This window comes from Ogataea polymorpha (assembly GCF_001664045.1).
Source record: "Ogataea polymorpha strain NCYC 495 leu1.1 chromosome Unknown OGAPOscaffold_3, whole genome shotgun sequence".
In the NCBI taxonomy this organism is placed as follows: Eukaryota; Fungi; Ascomycota; class Pichiomycetes; order Pichiales; family Pichiaceae; genus Ogataea; species Ogataea polymorpha.
In genome coordinates, this window is record NW_017264700.1 from 1,340,837 (window position 1) to 1,363,476 (window position 22,640).

At 48.1% G+C, this 22,640-nt stretch overlaps 12 protein-coding genes across 12 annotated transcripts; 5 read left to right on the forward strand and 7 right to left on the reverse strand.

Annotated features, from left to right (window-relative positions):
• Positions 1-20: 20 nt before the first annotated feature.
• Positions 21-1,161, reverse strand: OGAPODRAFT_16376 (uncharacterized protein). The gene has a single exon (XM_018354384.1). The coding sequence runs from the start codon at positions 885-887 to the stop codon at positions 123-125; it is 765 nt and encodes a 254-aa protein (XP_018211837.1). The 5' UTR covers positions 888-1,161; the 3' UTR covers positions 21-122.
• Positions 1,162-1,552: 391 nt separating this feature from the next.
• Positions 1,553-1,736, reverse strand: OGAPODRAFT_16377 (uncharacterized protein). Its single transcript, XM_018354385.1, has one exon. It carries the CDS (start codon positions 1,723-1,725, stop codon positions 1,561-1,563), a length of 165 nt encoding a protein of 54 aa, XP_018211838.1. The 5' UTR covers positions 1,726-1,736; the 3' UTR covers positions 1,553-1,560.
• A 1,554-nt stretch (positions 1,737-3,290) lies between these two features.
• Positions 3,291-5,192, reverse strand: OGAPODRAFT_99951 (uncharacterized protein; the record flags this gene model as incomplete). Its single annotated transcript, XM_018358113.1, has 1 exon — positions 3,291-5,192. The coding sequence occupies one exon, from the start codon at positions 5,190-5,192 to the stop codon at positions 3,549-3,551; it is 1,644 nt and encodes a 547-aa protein (XP_018211839.1). The 3' UTR covers positions 3,291-3,548.
• A 435-nt stretch (positions 5,193-5,627) lies between these two features.
• OGAPODRAFT_76364 (uncharacterized protein) lies at positions 5,628-7,096 on the forward strand (the record flags this gene model as incomplete). Its single annotated transcript, XM_018356167.1, has 1 exon — positions 5,628-7,096. One exon carries the CDS (start codon positions 5,628-5,630, stop codon positions 7,077-7,079), a length of 1,452 nt encoding a protein of 483 aa, XP_018211840.1. The 3' UTR covers positions 7,080-7,096.
• Positions 7,097-7,510: 414 nt separating this feature from the next.
• Positions 7,511-8,206, forward strand: OGAPODRAFT_8169 (uncharacterized protein; the record flags this gene model as incomplete). Its single annotated transcript, XM_018356553.1, has 1 exon — positions 7,511-8,206. The coding sequence occupies one exon, from the start codon at positions 7,511-7,513 to the stop codon at positions 8,204-8,206; it is 696 nt and encodes a 231-aa protein (XP_018211841.1).
• A 19-nt stretch (positions 8,207-8,225) lies between these two features.
• OGAPODRAFT_16379 (uncharacterized protein) lies at positions 8,226-9,235 on the reverse strand. Its single transcript, XM_018354386.1, has one exon. It carries the CDS (start codon positions 9,222-9,224, stop codon positions 8,250-8,252), a length of 975 nt encoding a protein of 324 aa, XP_018211842.1. The 5' UTR covers positions 9,225-9,235; the 3' UTR covers positions 8,226-8,249.
• Positions 9,236-9,520: 285 nt separating this feature from the next.
• On the forward strand, positions 9,521-10,327 carry OGAPODRAFT_8171 (uncharacterized protein; the record flags this gene model as incomplete). Its single annotated transcript, XM_018356558.1, has 1 exon — positions 9,521-10,327. The coding sequence occupies one exon, from the start codon at positions 9,521-9,523 to the stop codon at positions 10,325-10,327; it is 807 nt and encodes a 268-aa protein (XP_018211843.1).
• A 34-nt stretch (positions 10,328-10,361) lies between these two features.
• OGAPODRAFT_8172 (uncharacterized protein) lies at positions 10,362-11,876 on the reverse strand (the record flags this gene model as incomplete). Its single annotated transcript, XM_018356559.1, has 1 exon — positions 10,362-11,876. One exon carries the CDS (start codon positions 11,874-11,876, stop codon positions 10,362-10,364), a length of 1,515 nt encoding a protein of 504 aa, XP_018211844.1.
• A 297-nt stretch (positions 11,877-12,173) lies between these two features.
• On the forward strand, positions 12,174-13,142 carry OGAPODRAFT_43259 (uncharacterized protein; the record flags this gene model as incomplete). Its single annotated transcript, XM_018355450.1, has 1 exon — positions 12,174-13,142. A coding segment is annotated over one exon (969 nt), but the record flags the coding sequence as incomplete, so codon positions are not given.
• A 170-nt stretch (positions 13,143-13,312) lies between these two features.
• On the reverse strand, positions 13,313-14,299 carry OGAPODRAFT_48498 (uncharacterized protein; the record flags this gene model as incomplete). The annotated part of the gene is made up of 1 exon (XM_018355589.1): positions 13,313-14,299. The coding sequence occupies one exon, from the start codon at positions 14,297-14,299 to the stop codon at positions 13,313-13,315; it is 987 nt and encodes a 328-aa protein (XP_018211846.1).
• Positions 14,300-16,562: 2,263 nt separating this feature from the next.
• OGAPODRAFT_16380 (uncharacterized protein) lies at positions 16,563-18,000 on the reverse strand. The gene is made up of 2 exons (XM_018354387.1): positions 17,883-18,000; positions 16,563-17,850 (listed from the first exon to the last, which is right to left on the reverse strand). Exons 1-2 carry the CDS (start codon positions 17,949-17,951, stop codon positions 17,044-17,046), a joined length of 876 nt encoding a protein of 291 aa, XP_018211847.1. The 5' UTR covers positions 17,952-18,000; the 3' UTR covers positions 16,563-17,043.
• A 782-nt stretch (positions 18,001-18,782) lies between these two features.
• Positions 18,783-21,464, forward strand: OGAPODRAFT_82401 (uncharacterized protein; the record flags this gene model as incomplete). The annotated part of the gene is made up of 3 exons (XM_018356612.1): positions 18,783-19,427; positions 19,466-19,866; positions 21,456-21,464. Exons 1-3 carry the CDS (start codon positions 19,175-19,177, stop codon positions 21,462-21,464), a joined length of 663 nt encoding a protein of 220 aa, XP_018211848.1. The 5' UTR covers positions 18,783-19,174.
• Between the last annotated feature and the right edge of the window lie 1,176 nt (positions 21,465-22,640).

Genomic DNA, 22,640 nt, shown 5'->3' on the forward strand with positions numbered 1-22,640 from the left:
GTTAGAAAGTAATTATATTAGCCATACTATTGAAGTCAATCAGTATTTAGAAATTGGGATATCAAAAGAATTAAATAGCTTTGCAAAAGTGTATTTGAAAGCTATAGAGACCGCATGACAACTTACATAAGAAGAACGGCCATTCCAGAGAGCAAAGCACCCATGCCGACCATAGCAACATTCTGGGCAGCAGCACCCTCGTAAGTAGCAATATCGGCACTAGAGGAGGCAGCAGCAGAGCTCTGGGAAGAGACAGCTGCAGGACTGCTAGAGACCTGAGAAGAGACAGCTGCTGGGCTGCTAGAAGCCTGAGAAGACTGAGCTGCAGCAGTTTTCTCGTACAGAGCAGAGTAGAAGGAAGCAGAAGCACTGGAGTCACCAACGGTGTAAGCCAAAACATTGGTGTTTCCAGAGGCAGCAGCTCTTTCAGGGTTGATAATGCCAACGGTGTTGGTGACGACCTTGGTGAAGAGGTGGTTGTTCTTGTACAGAACAACAGTCTCAGTAGTCAGCTCAGCAGCACTGGAGGAAGTGGCAGTGGCCTCAGATGATTCAGGGGCAGAGGTAACTTCCGAAGAAGAGGCCTCAGTAGAGGAAGTGGCCTCTGCAGTGGAGGTAGCAGAAGAAGATTCAGTGGCGGTAGCACCGTTAACGTAGGCCCAGAAAGAGGAGGAAGCCTCAGCATCTCCGACGGTGTAAACGTGGATGTTGGTGTTGGTGACATATTGCTGGGCATATCCGATATCAGTGTTACCAACAGTGGAGGTTAGAACTTTGGTGAAAATTGCTCCATCTCTGTTGATAACAAGAGAGAAAGTGGTAAGCTCTTCAGCAGCAGCGAGGGAAGCAAGAGCAGCAACAGCAGAGGAAAGCGAAAGGAATCTCATTTTGAATTGTAACTTGAAATTGATGAAGATCAAGTGGATTTCTTGTTCAATTATATATGCCTGGCAACGTGATCTGCGAAAAGTCCGTGAACGAGAGCATTCTCGACCATGTCCTTGAATTCCCAAATCGGTTTTTGAGATTGCTGTTTGTAGAAGTATGGCTTTCGAAGGTGCATAGTCCCCACCTATTGGCTCTTTTGATGAATCAAGCTTAAAGGTAGTGCGGGCTGTTAAATCCCGCAACCTCGATAACTTACTGGCTTCTCTGCTTTCGTATGCAGGGTTTCGGGTAGAAACAAATTTTTTTAATGCAGATCTCTATTATCGGGAAATCGGGAAACTCTGGCATTTTCAAATCACGTCAAAATCGGGGAAGAGCAAGGTAAGGGTGGCGAGCGAGCGAGCGAATAGGAATTCTTGGCACACAATAACGGCGTTTTCGCAGTGAGAGAGCAGGCCGAGAAGCCGGGGGTCGAATGGCCGAGGTCGCGGGAGGCGGGGACTGTGGTCAGGTGATGGGGCAGGCTCGAAGTGGGACTGTAGTGGACAGAATACAGTGGAACTCGAGGTAGGGATGTGTGGATAGAAGAAAGGTGGAAGCGGTGGGTACTTCTAGTTGTGTGTGTAGGTGAGTTAAAGATAGTGGAGGCCATGAAGAGAGTAAAACTAAAAGTTAGTAAAAATTAAAAGGGAGGGGAAAGTGGATGTTAGGATCATCCGAGGCAGTTGGAATTAAAACAATACTCTCTTTGGTTTGAGCAACGCCCTCTTCCACATGGTCCATATCAATTAAGTGGGATGCACCGGGAACAACGGTATGATCGATTTCTGATTGCATCTTGAGTGGCCGCCAATGAACTTTTCACTTTAAAAATTGAATCCTATCTTCTGGTATGGAGCGACGGTGTTCGAAGAAAGCTAGGAACCTACCTTTTCAGGTGTTGATATCGTTCGCATCAATAAAAGACTGTGTTCACGTGTAATAAGCAAGGCTGTTGTCTATTTGGAGCGGCAATTAGACTAAATTCACTAGTCCGCTCAATAAGCACCGGTCGTGTGTTTTTTGATTTCCTCGGAGAGAGATTGATAAGCTTAAAAATTTCCTCATCGGGTGAAATGCTCGTTTAGAAGGACCTGGATTATAGGTCTATATAAGCAAGCATTGAAAGCCCGCTTGTCAACAATGTTTGGCCCTTATACAAACAACACGGAGAATAAAGCGCTATATGCATCATTCCTGCCAAAAGTCGAAGCTTACAGAGAAAAGATAAAGGCCCGAGTTCTGGATGAGTACAAGCTTCCCGAGAAAATTTTGTCGGAGAGTGACCTTTTATCGTCAACATTCCAGTGATATAAGCTTGTTGTAAAAATTGCTTCTGGAGAGCTGGCATCGGTTCAAGTTTTCAAGGCTTTTGCCAAAACAGCCACTGCAGCTCACCAGCTGTCAAATTGTGCAATATACCTATTTTCGGATGAAGATCTCACAAGAGCCGAAAAGCTGGATGAGTACTTTAAAAGGACAGGCAAGACTGTAGGCCCATTGCATGGTCTCCCTTTTTTGTTAAAAGAGCATGACAATCACAAAGGTAGGGTCACCTACGGGGCCTGTGTTTCCAAGATTGACAACATAACCGACAACTGGTACCTAGCAGTTCAAGCACTTATAGACGCAGGAGTTGTATTCTACGTCAGGACGAGGGAGCTTCAAGCAATCATGCATCTGTATTCTAACAACAACATCACTGGGTTATGTAGAAATCCCAGCAATACTGAGCTTACAACAGGAATATCAAGCCCAGGGGAAAGGACACTGGTAGCCATGACAAGTCCTGTTTTTGGGCTCGGCTCCGATATTGGTGGTTCCATCAGGTGCCCAACACAAGCTTGTGACATATTTTGAGCTTTCGCAATGTTGTTTTTCATTCCGGTCTGCAGTGCGACCCTAGTCTGGATGCTCCCAATACCTCTTACAAGCCTAGAAGCGAACTGCATGCTTATATAGATGGACGAAAAGTTGTCAAAGCATCTCAGGTCATTCACGAAAATGTTGCCGTCTCGAGTAGAAAAAAATAAATCAATCTGCAGTATTTTTTGCCGAGAGTGTTATATTTTTAAGCCACCCCTTAGACCGCCGATAAGAGATAAGCATAAAACGGTTTCAAAAAATTACAATTTCGGAGACGTCGAGAACATGTTGCGTATGTGAAAAAAAACTCACAGAAGCAGATCAGGATCTCTTTGTTGTAAGTATCTGGATAATACTCTCTAACGAAAGAATAAACAGGTAACTGTCAAAACGCTTCTTGTAGGCTTTCCAGGCCCGAATAACTCATAGTACGTCTTCATCATGATCAGGCATTTCTCTGCACACTAGGGAAAGCCTGTACTATTTGTACAGGCAGTGGCATTGGTCCTTTTGTTTAGAGCAAGTTGCAGTTATATAGCCGTATGCACGATATCACAGAGAAAACAGCAAAATGAGGTCATTACCGATAACATTGTGCGGTGAGCAAGAGCTATTGTCTTCTCCTCCGCTCCTAGGGAAGTTAGTCATTGTTGTTCCTCGCGTTTATGGAAGAGTCACGGAGTTTTGTACCTGCAACACGAAACTATAGTGACTGCAGGAGCACGATAGAGATTACTGTAGATCAAGTAATTGCTTCATTTTTGAACACGTTTGTCCAGATAACCGTAGCTAGGACGTGCTATGTCTCTATGAACATGATTGGAGTCTCTTAAAATTTCAAAGGAAGCAAGTTTGTACTCTTGCGGATCGCTATTGGAAATATTGACACCAAAATACGTGACTTCCATCTTCGCGGATGACACCTCAAGCTCGAAGTAGCCGCGGTAGTAGCCCTCATTCCATATAAGCCCTGAGTTTCCTTCCAATAGTTTCTTGGACGTATCATAACATTGTTCCAGAGTGGAGTTGCGAGGGAAGGTCGAGGGCGAGCTGCATGCAGATGTGGCCAGCTCTACTGCCAGACTGCCTTTCCCCGTCGTCATGTCATACTCAGACTTATTCAAAAAAAGTTCATTGATCCATGCAATGTGGAAATCACCTGCCAGAATGACCGTATTGTTGACATGATTTTGGGATATAGCTTCCAGCAATCTTCTCCTATTGGCCGTATACCCATCAAAAGTATCGTAATTCTTGACCGCAAATGGTGGCCCAATAATATCGCCAATCGGAGTGAAATCTACTTCTGCAATAACAGTTTGACTTCCTATAAGTTTCCAAACCTTATCAGAATTCTTAAGTGACTCGTAAAGCCAATCCTCTTGGTCAAATCCCATCATGGTACGCTCTTCAACATCAGCAAGACCCGCAATCAGTTGTGTGTTCCTGTAAACGTCCGTTATGTCCCGAGAGTAGTGTCTTGTGTCCAACATCATCAAATCGATCAAATTGCCAAACTCCAGCTTTCGCCAAATTTTGTACGGATTAGACGCATTCGGACGAATAGGCATCCACTCCATATATGCCCTGATGGCATTTTCGCGTCTTTTGTAAAATTGGAACCCATCAGAGTTCACAGACCCACGTAGCCAGCTATTGTCAGCGACTTCGTGATCATCCCAAACTACTATCCAGGGAAATTTCGCATGTGAGGCCTGCAAGTCAGAGTCACCTTTGTACTGACTGTGCCTTACTCTGTAATCATCTAATGTCCAGCATTCATGAAGAGGATGGTGTTCTCTATCAAGACCTGTCCCGTTAGTATATTTGCCGTTACCGTACTCGTAGATGTAATCTCCAAGATGAATCACATAGTCAACCGAGTTCTTGAGCGCGGGCATTCTATAGCTGGTGAAAAATCCATTAGCAAAATTTGAACACGAGTACACAGCAAAGTTAACCGTGTCTAGGGACTCGGATGCTGGTAATGTCTTAGTGGTAGCTACCATTGTAGAGCTACCAGAAGGCCCATAAAAGCGATAGAAATAAGACTTCCCTGGCTGAAGGCCTTCAACGTCCACTTTCACTGTATAGTCTATCTCAGGACCAGTAGTAATACAGTATTCGGTGCTATTTTCGAAAAGTACGTTATCTGCAATTTGCAGAAAAACCGTCGTTTCCTCTCTTACCCCATCCTCAGGTGTCAAACGAGTCCACAAAATAATGGACGTGTTTGTGGGATCTCCAGACGCTAGGCCGTGATTGAATTCATATCTGATGTTGCGGGCGTTTTCAGGTCTATGACTGGAATATTCAAGATTAAGATTCAATAGTTCGGTTGGCAGTGCAAAAACATATGAACAATACCAAAGGAATGCTAGGAAAGCTAAAGAACTCATGGATGTGATTTGGAAATTCCTCAGTTTATCTAGAAATCCTTGACAAGGACAAGTTGGGGGAAAGGTACGACACGTGGTAGATCGAATAGGTTTTGAATTTATCGACGCCCTACTTGGAAACGCCTTTTTTGAACACGTGATAATCCCGCAGACAAGTCGGTGATTTCTTGGTATCTTTCGCCGCTTCTTTGGCCGCCATACAATGTAGTCCGTGCCCCATATGGTAACTATGCATAAAAAGAAGGTGTTATTCTCACGGAAATAAAAAAACTACAACACGTGCAACTCATCTCTATGCAATAAGAAGAATGTATTTTTTTCAGGGAAATAAAAACTAGTACACGTGCAACTCATGGTCTTCCGACCCAAAAGGTATTCAGTCAGCTAACATCAGCTATATAAAGACTCTTTGAGAACATGGTGTAGCCAGTGGATATGTTTTCTAAACTTGGTAAAAGTTCCACCGAAGAAGTGGGCTACGAGATTACGAATGAGATCGAGCCTGAATTTGAAAAAAAGCAGTCGACACTACGTAACTTTGGCGCAGTGTTCACTGGCGGATGTGCTTTTGTTTCTGATGGTTATCAGCAAGGTTGTATTACAATGATCAATGCGCTTCTCGCTAGTCATTATAAAGCCTATGATGGAGCCTGGAAAACAAGAGTTTCCAATGCGGCTTTAGTTTCAAATATTATTGGGCAAGTTCTAGTTGGAGTTTTTGTCGATCGCATAGGAAGAAAGCCTGCATTCTCTTTGAGTACGGCATTCATCATCCTTGGTTCTATTCTATGTGCTTGTGCTTCAGGGACCTCTGTTCAAGGTTTACTATGGATGCTTACCATCAGTAGGGGTATCGCTGGTGCTGGTGTTGGAGCCGAATATCCCACTTCGGCCTCCTCAGCAATTGAAGCTGCGAGCGAGAGATTAGGAAAGAAAAAGAGGCTGGTTCCATTTATTCTTTCTACTAATGTCCCTATTGGTTTTGGACTTCCTTTTGCTACCATTGTTTTCCTCATTTTTTTTTCAATCTGGGGGGAAGATCATCCAAATGGTATCTGGAGAAGTTGTTTTGCATTTGGAGCCATCCTTCCATTGGCAATCTATTATTTCCGAATGAAGATGGATCATGCCGAGGTGTACAAGAAAAATGCAATCCAAAGCAAGGTCCCTTACATTTTAATGGTCAAAAAGCTTTGGAAAGAAATCATAGGGGTTAGCTTGATGTGGTTTATGATGGATTTTTGTATCTATCCTAATAACATCTTTAGCGCATCAGTGTTACAAGTTGCAGTTCCACATGCAAGTATAAAAGAAACTGCCGAATGGCAATTATTTCTCGGAAGCTTTGCATTCTTTGGTGCGATTATTGGAATTCTACTCTTTCGGTACCTCGAAAGGAAGCAAATGATAATCATTGGCTTCGTCTTATACGGAATAATCTCCATAGTTGTTGGTGCAGCCTACGATCATCTTGTGAAGATACCCGCACTATTTGTGATTCTATATGCGTTGTTGAACATCGTCATGTATGCAGGACCAGCAGATTTCCAATCCGTTGTGGCATCAGAATGTTATCCCACCGCAGTGAGAGGGACTCTTTACGGGTTTGCTGCAGCCGTCGGTAAAGCTGGCGCTGCTGTTGGAGTTGAAGCTTTCACTCCAATTCAGACAAATCTAGGGAAGAAATACACTTTCTACGTCTCTGGTGCTGCTTCAATTTTGGGGGCCATACTTGTTTTATTTCTTGTCCCTGATACCTCTAAAGTCGATTTCGAAGAGCTCGATCAAGAGTTCAACAGCTACTTACTAGCAAACGGATGGGAAGGAAACATCGGAGAGAAGGAAGATAAAAGACATATAAAAGCGATTGATATTAATCAGGGATAAATTCGTCTGTGGATGATCTACCATATTTTTAAAAGTAAAGTCGAATTTGTGTGACTCGTATATATAAAGTAATCTTAAAAAGAATTACAAATTGATTTTGATCTCATCATCTCTTCATTTTCACTCAAACTTTATGATGAGCAAGAACAAGAACGGCAAACTCCGATTTGTTGGATTCTTATTGGACACTTAAGGCTACCGCGTTCGGAATTATTGTCAGAAGGATATTGCTAACCCCTTCAAATCGACAGGTTTGGGTGATCACGAACTTTTTGTCATAGCAGAGCATCAACAACTATTTGACAATCGTCTTGAACTCAGTAGATTAATATTGGAGATACTTGCTAAACTGCGTCTGCAACACTTTAAATTAATCTGGTACTCTTGGTCTTCGTTTAACTTTGGGAGCATTTTTATACATGCGCACAATAATGTCCAGGGAGGTGCTGATGCACGGCCGCAAAACCGCAGACAAGAAGACACTCGTGCTGATAGCACTGACTTCAGGGTTTATAGGCAGTTTCTCGAGCTTTTCCACCCTGGTAGCCGAGATCCTCGCCCAGACTTTGGATATTCTGAACCAAGGGGCCCAGCTGCCCAATCACGCATACGGCGTGATGGAGTTTTTCTCTGTGGTTCTCACCCAGACGGACGTGTCCATGGTTGGATACCACCTGGGATCGGCCCTGGCTGCGACCCTCACGACACCGGGCTTGGGATATCGGCAGAAAAGGGCTGGTCCTGCCAGATTTGTGCGCAGCCTCGAGTGCTTCAGCCGCTTTCATCTGGCCAAGCTCAACGCGCGGTCCTGGTTCCCCGTGGGAACGTTCACCACGAACCTGAGCGCGTGCATTCTTCTGGCCGTGATCAACGTCCTCACGCACGGTGCCACGCGTGTGGGGCCCCCCGTCGTCAACAGCCAGCTCCCGCTGGACGTGTTGCAGGGCCTGGGCAGCGGCTTTTGCGGCTCATACAGCACGCTCGGCACGTCCATCAACGAGATCGTGGCTCTGAAAAGCGAGGCGCGTCGCGCTGCGTACTACTACGCCAGCCTCGTAAGCACGTTTCTTGCTATGCTGCTCATCATGGGATGCTACAGCTGGACAAACGGACTCGGTGCGCATTGAGTCTGTCCTATAATAATATATTATAACAGTACGAACCAGACAGCTACAGTTTGGAGTCGCGCAGGAACGACTCCACAAGCATCACCGTCTTCATGGCCATTCCGTGCGAGTTCTGGTAGCCAGCGCCCGCTGCACCGTAGTTGTGCACCACCTTGCCCACGCCGGCAATATACTCCTTCTCAATCCGGGCTCCGCCCTTGCGGCCCGGTCTGAGCCCGCACTGGACCTTCATCACGTCCAGCTCCCCTTCCTCAAACAGCTCCGGGCAGTACTGCTTGGCTCTGGCTACTGTACGCTCAAACAGACCCTCGTCAACATCCGGAGTCCAGTCGTTCACCCGGAAACAGCCTCCGATGATCGTGCCACCCTCCTTCCGCGGGAAAATGTACAGAGACTCGCCTTTGGGCTCAAAGCCTTTCACGGATATCATTGTTGGACAGCTGTTCCGCGACAGGATGACCTGTCCCTTGATTGGAAACACCTTGTCGTCGACCACCCCGCCCAGTCGACAGGCCAGCAGTCCGGTGCAGTTCACGGTCATGTCTGGCGTCCCGTCCGAGAAATACTTGGCTGCATCCTTGATATGCTTGAGGTTGCCACGGTGGATCTTGACCCCAAGACCCAGCAACTTCTGGAGCAGATAGTGCAGGTAGATCGACACAGAAATCGCCACTGTGGTGAATTCGTACCCGTGTGTGGCGTCGTGGCGCAGCTCGTCAGCTGGCAGCTCTCTGTATCCCTGCACAAAATCCTTGAACCACGGCTCCAGGCCGGAGTTGAGAACCTGATAAGTGCGCTTTATCACACTGGATCCCGGAGCGTTCTCTGCCAGATCCATAAATTTGAAGTAGCCAATGCGGTCCCACTCCTGCATTTCAATGTCGTTCTTGCCTGCAAAGCTGGCCCAGTTAGCCCCGGCAAAAGGACTGGTATATTCGATGTCCACATCTCCAGGCAGGTGTCTGGCGACGATCTCCACGCTGTGGCCACGCTGCGCCAGTTCCAGCGCGGTAGTCATGCCAACCACACCACAGCTACCGATTAGCAGGCATAGTGCTTATACGTACCCAATAACAACAATTTTGCCCATATCAGTTGAGGATTAAGTTAATTAGTTTTTTGAGCTACTCTGACCGAAAATGGAGACATATGCAACCCACAGAACCCCCGGTCACGTGCAGGAATAACATTGGAGTGCGCCGGGGCCACGTCTGAGTGTCTGGAGAGAGTCCGCTCGTCGCTGCGCCGCGCCTGTAGGTTGCCCGAAGCAGATAAGATATATATCGGAATGCAGCCGCATAGCGGCACCTGTCAATGGATCTTGGCAACCTCCCTAGAGCTACCGGCCAGCTGGGCTTGGACCCAGCCTACCGCCCAATTGCAGTTCTGCTGATCAACCCCAATGCCACTGAAACCATGACGCTCAACTGCCTGGAGTCGCTGCTTGGCTGCGTGCCACCGGACACCGTGGTGTACGGGTATACCGCGCCAGCTCCGGCCCCGCTGACAATCGAGTGCGCCGTGGACGGAATCATGTCTGCCAGCGCAATCATCCGGGATCTCAGAGCCAAGGAGGCTGGAAACTACTTTGATGCGTTCCTGGTGGCCTGTTTTTCGCACCATCCGCTCACCGATGCGCTGCGCGAGGAGTTCGATAAGCCCGCTGCCGGCATCATGGAGTCAGCCATCTACACAGCCAGGATACTGGGCTACACATTCGGCATTGTGTCTACCGATGCCAGAGCCGAGCCGAGACACAGACAGAGCGTGGAGGCTTATGGCATGACAAGGTTCTACGTGGGGGCAGCCTCGTCTGGCTACACGGTGGCAGAGCTCAAGACAGCGCCTTTCGAAGACGTGGTGGCAGCCATGGGTGAGGCATCAATGTCTCTGGTGAAGCAACGCGGGGCCGACTGTTTACTCCTCGGTTGTGCAGGCATGACTCAGATGAAGGCCAAAATGGAGGAGCTGGTTGGCCCCACAGTCCAGGTTCTTGACGGCGCATTATGTGGCGTGAATATTCTGTCAGGACTAGTCCGGATGGGCTGTAAGACGAGCAAAAACAGTCTCTTCAGGTCGTCTATGGATGCCCGGCTCCAGCGAAACCAAACATACTTGTGATATATTATTCTGTGATATATTATTCTGTGATATATTATTCTAGATAATCTTTGATCTTGTTGGAGACAAAAGCCGGCAAGCTGCTAGTTTGGCGCTTAAGATACTCTCCCGGTGCAGCAGAGACGTCGAGCCCCGATCTGTCGCGGTCCCACACAACTTGGCCGCGGAGGATGGTGTATCGGGGCCAGTTGGTGAACATTAGGCCCTCAAAAGGCGTGTAGTCAATAGCATGGTGCAACATCGAGTTGGTGAGTCTGAACGGACGCATCTTGTCCTTTGGATACCATATAACGATATCCGCATCTGCACCAGGGACAATGGCTCCCTTCAAGTTTGACAGCCCGTACAGCTTTGCAGGGTTGGTAGCCGTGATTTCGACGAACTTCTCTACCGAAATACGCCCGGTTTCCACCCCCAGAGCATAGAGCAGGGGGATCCGCGTCTCTATTCCTGGGAGCCCGTTCGGAACGTTCTTGAAGTTGCCTTTGCCGTTGACTAGGCCCTTTTTCTTGCCTTCTGGGTGGTCGTAAATTGAAGGAGCGTGGTCGGAAGAAAACGTGGTGACAGTTCCGTTGCTGATGTATTTCCAGACAGCCTGAAGATCGGACGCACTCTCGCGTAGTGGGGGAGAACAAATATACTTGGATGGCTCAAACTTGTCCTGGGCGACCGCAAAAGACTCTGTCTTGTGCTCGTGGCAGAAGCAGAAGTGGCCCTTGAGGTTCTCACTGGTGAGAAAAAGATACTGCGGACAGGTTTCTGCATAGATGGGGATGTTTCTGGCCCGAGCCCTCCTCACATGGTCCAAGGCATTGGGAGCAGACATGTGCACAAGAAGTATTGCAGAATCGACGAGGCCTGCAATAGTGATGGCGCGGTATGTAGCCTCGTCCTCTGCCTCCATTGGCCGAGAAACCGCATGGAAAAAGGGATCCACCCAGTCCTTATCCTCAAGACGCTCAATAATATAGTCAATAATGTCGGAGTTTTCTGCATGAACCATGGTTGTAACGCCCAAAAGCCTGTTCTTGATAAGCACCTTCATGAGCTGCCCGTCGTCCACCTTCAATGCCGGATATGTCATGTAGACCTTTACGGACGTGATGCCCTTTTCTGCCACCAATTGCGGCAGTTCGCAGTTGAGGAACAGGTCTGTCGCCTTGGTGACAATAAGATGGAACCCGTAGTCGCACCAACAGCTTCCACGTGCCCTCTTCTGGTAGCTCTCGACTGCCTCCAGTGCTCCAACCCCGGAAGATGGCTGCACCGCAAAACAGAGTACAGTGGTGGTGCCACCAGCGATCGCAGACTTGGTAGCAGACTCGAACGTATCTCCAGCATTGCTGCCATCTTGGTCAATATGTGTATGCGAGTCAATGCCTCCCGGAGTGATCATACCGCCATCTGCATCGATAACCTGTTTGCCCTGTAAGACCTCGGTGGAAATGGTGGCTACCTTGCCGCCTTTCACCCCAATCCAGAACGGCGGTGGGAGAACACCGGAGGCTGAGGCAAGATACCCATTGAAGATGACCAGATCGTAGCTCATTAGAGTGTTGCAGCCAGTCACCTCTCGCACTTATCTTTATAGTGAGCCTCCAGATCCGGTGCCAGGAGTGGCAGATAAGATTTTCCTCGGGCACCCTGCATCGGGCATCGCGATAAGGCAATCGCGAGCTATCTGCAGCCGGCCGATAGAAGACCTAGTTAATAGCTAGCGTTTCTGGCTTGGCATTTTTATAAATAGCCAAAAACAAGGTTTTTGATTGACAGCATGACTACCGGTATTTTGAGACTCGCCAACGGCATCGAAGTCAGGGAGAACAACGACTTCTCTGTAGACGACTTTGACCACATTCCCATTTTGGACATCAGTCGCATGTGGTCGGATGACTTTGAAGAGAGAAAGAGCTTGAGCACAGAGCTCCGAGAAGTGTGCTCCAAGGTCGGATTTTTCTACGCGAAGAACCATGGTGTTCCCAAGGAGATCGCCAGCGGCCCTTTTCGTCAGGCCAGAAACTTCTTCAGCCAGCCAATGGAAAAGAAAATGGAGGTGTATACAGGGTTGCTACCGGAAAATTGTTACTATGGATACCACCCACTGGCCGAGTACAATATGAACGGCAAAAAGTACAACGATTTGTACGAGGCCTTCAACTTCGGGTACGAATTCGAGGAGGACCCTGAAAAGCCAACAGAGAAGCCCGACCACTACGAGAACTCGAATATGTGGCCAACGGGTAAGGGTCTGGAGAATTTTAAAAAAGAGATCTTTGACTACCATCGACACCTGCTCACCCTATCGCGGCGGCTGATACGCATCATGGCGCTGGCCTTGGACTTGCCCGAGGATTATTTTGACGAGGCGGTCAAGTTCCCGGCAGCAGGCATGCGACTCGTGCACTATCCTCCACAGAAGGTGGATGCCGATGAGCAGGTTGGTATTGGAGCCCACACAGATTTTGAGTGCTTTACCTTGGTCAACCAGGACATGGTGGGAGGCCTCGAGGTACTGAATAAGAGCGGAAACTGGGTCAAGGCTCCCTACATTGAGGACACATTTGTGGTCAACGTGGCCGACTGTCTGATGAGACTGACCAACGACACGTTTGTATCCACCGTCCACCGAGTGGTTAACAATACTTCGGGAACGGACAGATATAGTTGTCCGTTCTTCTTTGGAGTGGACAAGAGATATGTGTTGAATCCGCTTCCCACCTGTGTCAGCAGCGAAAAACCAGCCAAGTATCCGGTTACAACCTGCGGCGAGTATCTCGCGTGGAGAGCAAGTCTTTCCAAGGCCAGAAGACAGAAAGCCAAGGAGCTTGCAGAGGAGAAGCTTAAGTGACCACGTATCTGATATAGTGAAGTAATTTATTGCAACTATAAATCTAAGTCAGAAGACAGAAAGCTAAGGAGCTTGCAGAGTGGAAGCTTAAGTGACCAAGTATCTGATATAGTGAAGTAATTTATTGCAACTATAAATCAAAGTAAAGCTGGAGGAGGAATCACTTCCTTTTGGGTGCTGATCAGTGTATACTGATCGGGCCGTCTGTGTCTCGAAAAATCGAAAATGCGCTTGCGTGTGCCAATACACAGATCCAGATCGATGTCGGCCCACGTCAGCTCGTCTCCCTTGGTGGTGCTTCGTGCAATAATCTCGCCGTATGGGTTGACGATAACCGAGCCGCCGATCATGTCCCATTTACCGTCGTCTAGGCCACAGCGAGCCGTGCAGATAGAAAACGTACAGTTGGCGTACGAGTTGTACTGGCAGCATAGCTCGTTATGAAACATGGCCATCTCCTCCGATTTTGAAGCATCAACCAGCACTCCGTCGATGCCGTTGGATGAGGTGGACGGAGTATTGTAGCCAATAAGTACAAGCTCTGCACCCTGCAGGCCGAGAACACGCCACGACTCGGCCCATCTGCGGTCATTGCAGATAAGCTGTCCCAGAATAGGTCCTTCCTTCACTTTGGTGCCAGGCCACCTGAACGCCTTGAACCCAAGGTCTCCGTCCTTAAAATATCGCTTTTCCAGGTGCTGGACTGGTACATTTTCCCGTGGCTCCTTGTCACCAGGAAGATGCATCTTGCGGTACTTGTTGATCAGGTTTCCGTCTCCATCCACAAAAATCGCAGTGTTGAAGTGCTCCCCATCCTCGGTCAGTTCAGCATAGCCAACACAGACACTGATGCCATAGCCTTTGGCTCGCTCAAAAAATGGCGAGTACTCTGGGTTTGTTAGAATGTCGCCTTTGCAGAACCATCTATCCAGCTCGGGGCCGAAAGGAATGAGGTGTCTGGCAAAAAACGTGCTGAAGCAGAGCTCTGGATAGTTAACCAATGTACAGCCATTTTTGTGGGCCTCATCCAAAAGTATGTTCATCCGCGCCAAGACGTCTGCCAGCGGGGTATCAATATCAATTGCTCCCAGCTGGGCGCTTGCAACCCTCAGTGTACGTGACATACAGATAAATCTCGTTGCCACGGCAGATAGTGTCTGTTTTAACCAGGGGTAGTGCACAACCCAGTCGAAATCTCTTATCAGGCTGCCGGGCAACCTTGTAGACGCATGATGCCCGCCGCATACAGAGAGTCGAGGATCCCAAGAGCAAGGTCTAGATCACAGAACTGGGATAGTCGACTGCGGAAGAGCCACCTCAGACGGCTGCATGCCGACTTGATGCGGCTTCCCTGTGTGTCGTCCGTTGCCGAAACCAACAGTAGAAGGAAAAAATTGGAGATGGTAGCAAAGCAGTACCGCGACCACGAGTACCAAAAAGACTCAAAGTGGACCGGTCGGAGCTTGCTGAGAAACTCCACTAGCTCCTCGGCATAAGTAACCGCCTTTTCAAGTACAAGAGTTTCTGCGGCCACCTCTTCATTCGTGAGCGTGTCTTTTAGGACAGAGAATTTGCGAATCACCTCTGATTTCTCGCAACTGTAGCAATCGCGGAACCGGTGTAGCACGGTACGCCAGATAATACACTTTGCTGTATAGAAGGCAAGGTTTAGTGATCCATTGGCACTGATTTGCCACGTCTCCTCGTAGTTTTCTAACTTTAGGAAGTCGGGACAGTTTTTGTGGAGGCTGTCTATTTGATCAAGAAATATCGTAGCCTTGTTGAGCACTTGTATTGGTGGTCCACGTAGAGAACGCAAATGAAGAAGCTCATCCTGAATGGAGTCAATAATAAGCGTGAGCTCCACGAGCGTGCAGAAGCTCCTGACGCTGTAGAGATAGGTGTTCTTGCCAACGACGGGGTCTGGATAGTGGACAAAATCATTACTGGTAATCATGGACACATCCCAATCCTTTTTATTGATATGACTTGGGGTTCCCAGGAGCACACTAAACCACTTCTCCTGTACAAAGAGTGTCCACCAAAGTCTGCGACGTATACGCTTTTCCCACGCGGGCATGTCCCAGTCCTGACAATCAACATTCAGCCCTTTGCTTTGAGCCAGTGCGACCCCAATGCTAAGGATTGAGCATACAAAGGAGCAGTCGCCATTCACTGGGCGTTTTTGGGAGAGCAGTAAGCACGCTTGCAATGTACCGTATCTGGGCTGGCTCATCTCACGTGTAATTGACGAGCGAGTAAACTCCAGCAACGACTCAACGTCGGGCTTGTCTTTCATACATAGCTCCGGGTCAAATGTCCACCAGTCGAGCGCCAAGCTGAACATGGACGATAGGAGACTGAACTCAAAGCCATTGGTATCTTGGTGAACAGAATAGTAGAAACGCCCCCTGGAGAACACCGGGAAGAACGGGTTCACGTGTCTGAAAAACAGCATCATGAGCTTGGGTCCGTCTCGCCCAATGATTTTGTATATCTCCCGGTTCTGCTCTCTAAGCTTGGGAGCTGCAGGCTGGAAGTTGACCACTGTCGGAGGCCGGCTGTTGCACATCTTGCGCAAAATAAACTCTCCGCATCTCAGCTCGCCCGTTGGGTCCACCGGGAGCTGCGACACAACGTACGAGTCCAGATATGACGACTCAAACAAAAGATTAAAGGTGTGGTCCTGTCTTGCATCCAACGAAGTATTGTCATCTGTGTTGTTATCTGGAGGTTCCAGGTAGTCGTCTTTAGTTTCTTGTCTTTCCAACAAAGAGTCGTCGGTCATCGGCTCTGAGAAGAAATCGCAGATCTGCTCCCACATGTTTTCGTCGAACGGAAACCTATCCAGTTCAGAGTTGAAGGACAACAGCTTAGAGACGGGTATGTCTTTAAAACTAGAAAGACGTTGTGAAGACATCTCTGACGGATCCTGTGGAACTTGAACAAGCGAGTGGTCCATGGGATCGCGAGTCTTCGGGCTTGTATAGTTCTCAGCTGTCTGTTGCCTTGTAGGAAAGTGATCATTGGAAAGTGAATGAGAAGTGCCTGTGGGGGGTGAAAGTTGGTCGACAACCACAGTGATTGACTCCACTTCCATGTTCTTGTGATGCCGGTTTAAGGCCCGTGTTTTGAACTCGCACGGCAAGCTCAGCTTTACACATTGCTTACAAGGAGGACTTCCCACTATTTCACACCTGCTCTTACGTCGACGACAAACATCACAGGGGCGCTGTTTCTTTGACTTGTAAGGCCGTACGCTTACCGTTCCCTCCATAAGAATAATGCAGTGGAAATGATTTAAGATAAGTACGGTGTGAGGCGTTGAAGAACATAGCTCAAATCTTAGACACTATTTATTTCTCTTGGAGGATTGTAGCGAACTCGGCCGGCACGACAACATCCTCTTCCTTAAAGTAGTCGGTATCGGCAATGTGGTATCTGATAACCACAAATTCCAGGGCCATGCCGACGACGTACAAAATCCACCAGCAGCACATGATATTTAGGTACGGGACAGAGGCCGCGTCAATGCCGAACCCAACGGTCACACCCAAGGCCTGGAACATGGGGATGATGCCAGCGTATGGTGCCTGCTTCTGGGGATCGTTTGAAAATGAGCCGGTGATCCACACACGCATGCTCATGACCAGAGAATACGAGAAACCCGCAATGAAGTACCAAACAAAAAGCCCTCCAAATTTCTTCTCCTTCCAGTCAATGTAAAGGGGAACAGCCCGGTCAAACTTTTCAAGACCCCAAGTGCCCATCATGGCTGCAACTCCAATGAACGCTCCGTTCACAAACAAAAAAGTCACAAACAGACCTAAATATCCCCTGCCTCGTCTTCCCATCCCCTTTCGATCGGTCAACCAGCCAAACACCCAGGCCCGGGAATCTGTGCAAACCAGAAAAACATATTGTTAAGTGTGCGTGCACGTGTAGTGAACATGTGTGAGTTCAACGACGAGAAGAAAGGAAAGAGGCACTCGGCCACAAACAGCGGTGTTATCATCAGCAGGATACGCACCTCTTTGAATGCGTTCAACATGTTCAGCACTGCCTGCTTAACGGTTGGAGGTTTAAACACAGCTATCTTGGATCCATCGTTTCTACGCACGTCGTCTGGGTCTGCGGTGAAATAGGCGAATACGACTGCTGTCACGTTCACAATCACAAAGATTAGGTACAGCTCCCAGACCACGCCCCTGTTACCCTCCACAACGTTTCTGTTTAAGCACACGGCAATCATTGAGCCTATGACACCACCACAAACAAAAACAATATGATTGAGAGCCACGTACGTGCCCTTTTCGTTTTCTTTTGCATAGCAAGCGATTAAGAAGTTCTGTGTGGCCCACAAAAATCCGGAAACGCAACCAGAAAGAGTACCAGCTGTGATAGGAAACCACTTTTGACCTTTGACATCAAAATACCAGTATCCTGCCACATACAGCGAAAACCCAGCTGCACCTAGCATTAGCGTGAACCTTGGACGAATTTTATTCATCAAGATCCCTGCTGCAAACGAAGAGAAAATCCATGTTGCGTCTCCAAGCGACACCCCAATTGATGAGACAGCCTGCGATTCAGGTTTTCCTCCACCTGCTCCAATACCAGTGAGCGCCACATATAGCCCGGACGTCATGGCCGTGATTAGGCCTCCCCAAGCAACCTGTAGGAAGGGATTGTTCCATCTGTAGGGACTAAGCTGCTCCTCGGTTTGCACACAGTTAGTGACAGCAGCAGGATCTGTTTCTGACTCCCTGCTTTCATAAACGATGGCAACGTTATCTTTTTCCTTTTGTGACATCGTTAGGCAACCAGTAAAAATGCCAAAAGCTATATATACACCGTAGCTCACAAATTGTCGACAAAGGCTAATCGCTGCCTGGCAAGATAAGATTTTCTGACTAGCACTGTCAATTCGGGCGTTTCATTAGTTCTCATGCATAGATGCCCGAAGACCAAGAAACAGCCCGACTTGGAGAAAAAAACACCTGACACCCTGATAGTGCCTGAAGTTTGGGTTGCAGGCAGAAGCCTACTGATAAGATCCCATGGCATGATGTGGCCATAGGCCGCAATCGCTTTTTAAAATTCACAGATGATATTTTCTAACATATATTTCCTACCGTGCCAAGACATGTCAGATTATCTAAAGTTATCAAATAATTCTAACTATTTCCCGCAATTCTGAACTTTCGGTGAGCTACTGATGTACCAATCAAATGGAACAATACAAGAATTATATGGACCAGTTTTTTATCTTCTATTAGAGAGACTGTTACACCTGTTTGAGGTTTTATGAAAGATGATTGTGAGACCCATACTGGATGCTCTGTTTGGAAACTGGAGCTAGGGAACCTGAATACTTTGTAATTGTGCAGTTAGGTCGGGCCAAGAGTATATTGCATAAAGTCGTGCCAAGTCTACATTATCAAAGATGGACCAGACGAAGATGCAGGCTAGCTGTGGAAATTCGTGAACACTGCTCCAGCCGAATTCAGGCGATCTCGTTATCAGCCGAACTTCGAAATTAGGAAAGGTGCGCTCGGGCCAGGCTTTATCTGATATTTAGTAACCGAATTCGATTATCGAAAAATTCAAGAAATTCGAATATGCTTGAAAGAACGTTCTTGTCACTATTCTGCTAGCGTACTGCACGTTTGGTGCGCACATTGACATTCAGCACAGCTCCTGGTCCCTCACGAGGTCACTGTTCCCGATGCCTTGGTGAAAAAGTACGAGGACTCTAAAATTAAGTTTCTCGAGAACTACTACAAGGCTGCCAGAAAACCAATGCTCTGGTCTTCAGTTCCGATATCACTCTTCCAGCTGGCCAGTCCCACATTGCTTCACAGAAGATAGAGTACAGAGACCCGGACGACACTTCGGACCTGGATCCTCCACAACCAGATAGATACAACGGAATCTCGAAATCTGGATTCCTTACATTTGGCCACTTTCCGGCAGAGGCACACTGCTTTGATCCGGACATGATGAGTGAGCTGGAGGTCGATATTGCTATCTTAGGTGCTCCCTTTGACACCGGAATCTCGTATAAGCCGGGATCCCGTTTCGGCCCAGACGCGATCAGACAAGGTACTAGAAAGTACTCTGCAGTGTTCTCTCCCTACAAAGAAGGATTTAACCCATGGAACAGTTGGGCCAAAATTGTTGACTGCGGTAATGTTACAATGACCCCTGTGGATAACAGAGTTGCTTTAGACCAGCTTACCGGTCGGAAAGGTCACTCATAAACCACACTACCACAAAGACCAACCAAGGGAAGTATCCTCGGTTTTTGGCCTTGGGCGGTGACCACACCGTTACTTACTCAGGTATCCGTGCTGCATTTGAGAAATACGGAAAAGTCAGTGTTCTACATTTTGATGCCCACCTGGATACTGTGGATCCATACTATATGAACCCAAATGTGACAGACTATGCTGCTTTGAACCATGGAACTTATCTTTATTGGGCTCACAGAAAAGGGTGGACTGCAGAAAACAACAGCCATGCAGGACTTCGTGGATGGTACGAAGACAGAGGAGACCCTACGAGAGACTACACGGAGTCCAAGTTCAGCAAGATCATGGCAAGAGATATTGACAAGATTGACGGAATCATTGAAAAGATCAAGAAACAGCTCGGTGACTGTCCAGTCTACATTAGTTTTGACATTGACGTTGTGGACTCAGCTTCTGCACCAGCCACTGGATCTATTATAGCTGGAGGATGGTCTTCCAGAGAAATATTGTCGATAATTGACGGCCTCGCTGGAATCAACCTCGTTGGAGCTGACATCGCACAGGTTTCTCCATGGGGTGATCTTACTAACGGCGTTGCATCTGACAATGCGGGAGAGGCTGGTCGCGCAATCCTGGGACTTATGGTTATCAAGCCTGTGATCTGTGGTCTGATAGCAAACTAGGGGGGTTCTCTAGATACTTTAAAAACTAGACAGCAAAATTTAGAACAGATTTCACTTTTTATAATCTAACTTTTTTAAAGTTTAGTTCAGAGTTTCGGAGATATGTAGGAAAATGAAAAACAGCGGTCAATGAATTTAAGGCAATCGCCTGACCATATCCAGCGCAAAACAGATTCCACCAAGCCAGAGCATATACCACTGTAGATATAAGCTTTATTTGTTGGCATTTGGTGCTTGCTCCTCTTGAGGTACTGCAGGAGGCCGAGGACTTAGAGAAACAGATTGAAAAATGTCTCCCTCCAAAGTTCACCAACGAGATCTTGGAGTCTCGAACTCTGGATCATCATCTACAGTTTTTTGAGCTACTAAGAGATGCCGCTAGACTGTATTTGCGGCAGTGCGTTCACATGGAGTTCTCGCACTCGCTTAACTCAACTATTATTGTGGTCAGGTCTTTGAAGAACATAAGTTCGCTGTTTGGTACCACTGTTGACCGAGGGCTTCTGTTTTCTCTACTCATATTTGGCGTGGATATGATAGGCCAGGACTCGCGAGATTGGGTTTGAATTTGATGGTCAGCTTCTACAAACGGCGTCTTGCAAGAACCATAGAAGCGGCTATAGCATTGATGAAGAAGATCTGGTCAGCGAATTCAGATTAAAAAACTTACTTCTTCTGGCCAAAGATCTCCAGACGAGAAGGTCTATTTATCAATCTTGCATGAACTCAAATTGCATGCTGTTTGGTAAGACCTTGCGCCCTATATAAACATGAATTGTGTATCTAGATAATGGTCGTCTATAACGTGAAGATCGGTAATGGTAGACGTGTCTCTCATAGCCTGGAATGGTTTCGAGATGCGCTACCATCTAATCGGCACGGAAGCTCATCTATGGGCTGTCTGGTTACCCATATCTGCGAGATATCATATGCTAGAACGCGCATCTTATTGAGCCCTATGCAACTCAGTGTCCATAAGGGTTCTTGGATCTCAAGCAAACGCCATATCTCATAAACACATACGGGATTGGAATCATTTCCAAGGCAACCAGGCCAATGAGAGTGCACCTCTACTGGACTCCGAGATTAATATATAGTTGACGTGCAAATAATGGAAAGGAACATGCACAAATAGCTCGCGAAAATGTACTAGCAGCGATTGCGGATGCGGAGTAGGTCGTGAAGTTATCGATCAGGTAGTACATACAGTTTTGGAAAATGCAGACAAAACTGCAGCCAAGTAGGGCCATACCGATGCATGGAACAAACCAGTGAATGCTAGGGCGAGAGGTCTATCCAAATATGAGATTCCCCGCAGGCATCATCCATGCTGCATAAAGCAGGCTTCGTAGTCTTTCTTCGGGTAGGGGTACATTGACGTTGAGTGCAAGTAGTTTTGCGTACCTTTTGGAGAAGCCTATGTTCGTCATACTCCAATCATCACTCCAGTGAACAATGCAATGTTAGGTAGTGTGGCTATTGTTCCTTTCCACCCATAGGTGAGCTCAAAGGCCACATCCACAGAGGTAATCGAAAGGTAAAAAATGCCGTAGGTGTGTAACTTGCAAATAAAGCAATAGCAAAGACGACACTTCTCGCCCAACATGGAACTATTTCTCAAAGAGATCGGGGAATACAGGCGAAGACATCATTGTAGAAGCAAACTGAACTGCAAAGGTTGCCGTACCGTAGAGTATCGTATGTATCGTATGAATGAATCTCTTTCTTGAGGACCAGTTCTTAGGCCTGAGGGAACTTTCAGTAGAGAAAGGTATTGTGTTATCCTCGGATAGCTGATAGTGTTCCCAGAAATAGAGTTGCAGACCTTCCACTTCGACATCGCTCTCATTAGGTTTGGTGGCGGGGTGGCGGGGTGGCGGGGTGGCGGGGTGGCGGGGTGGCGGGGTGGCGGGGTGGCGGGGTGGCGGGGTGGCGGGGTGGCGGGGTGGCGGGGTGGCTGGGTGTCATCCTCTCTCGCCGACCTGGCGGGATGCAGTCTTGGTCATACATGTTTCCCCCGTGATAGTGTGATCCGCTCACGGTTCCACACTACTTCACGAGTCGAGAATCTTAAAGCGTCAAGACTGCGCTGCCTAACGGATGCGCTAACTCACAGTCTGTGCGCTGCGCTGCCTGACCGCTTTCCTGACTGGCAACCTGTCGGGCCCGCTGCCTGCCTGCTTCCCACAACGGAAACCCCTCGCGGCCGCCCGGTCCGTCAACCAGTTCACCCGATCGCCTGGTGATCGCCGGGGCCGTGCACCTCTTCCCCTGATTGACACCTTATCAGGCGAATTCACCAAGCGTTCACGCGATCCAATGTCTGCCCTTGCCAAGCTTACCCCCCGTCCCAGCCCATCAACGAATTACCGAGGTAATTTACTAGCCGATCCGCCCCCCGGGAGACCACCGCCGGAGGCCCTAGGCCCCTCCGTCCCCCCGGCGCATCCGCCCCCATCGGCCCCCTGGGAACCAGATCCGCCCCCGGGCGACACCCCCCTGTCGACCACGTGTCCCTTTTGGCCCCA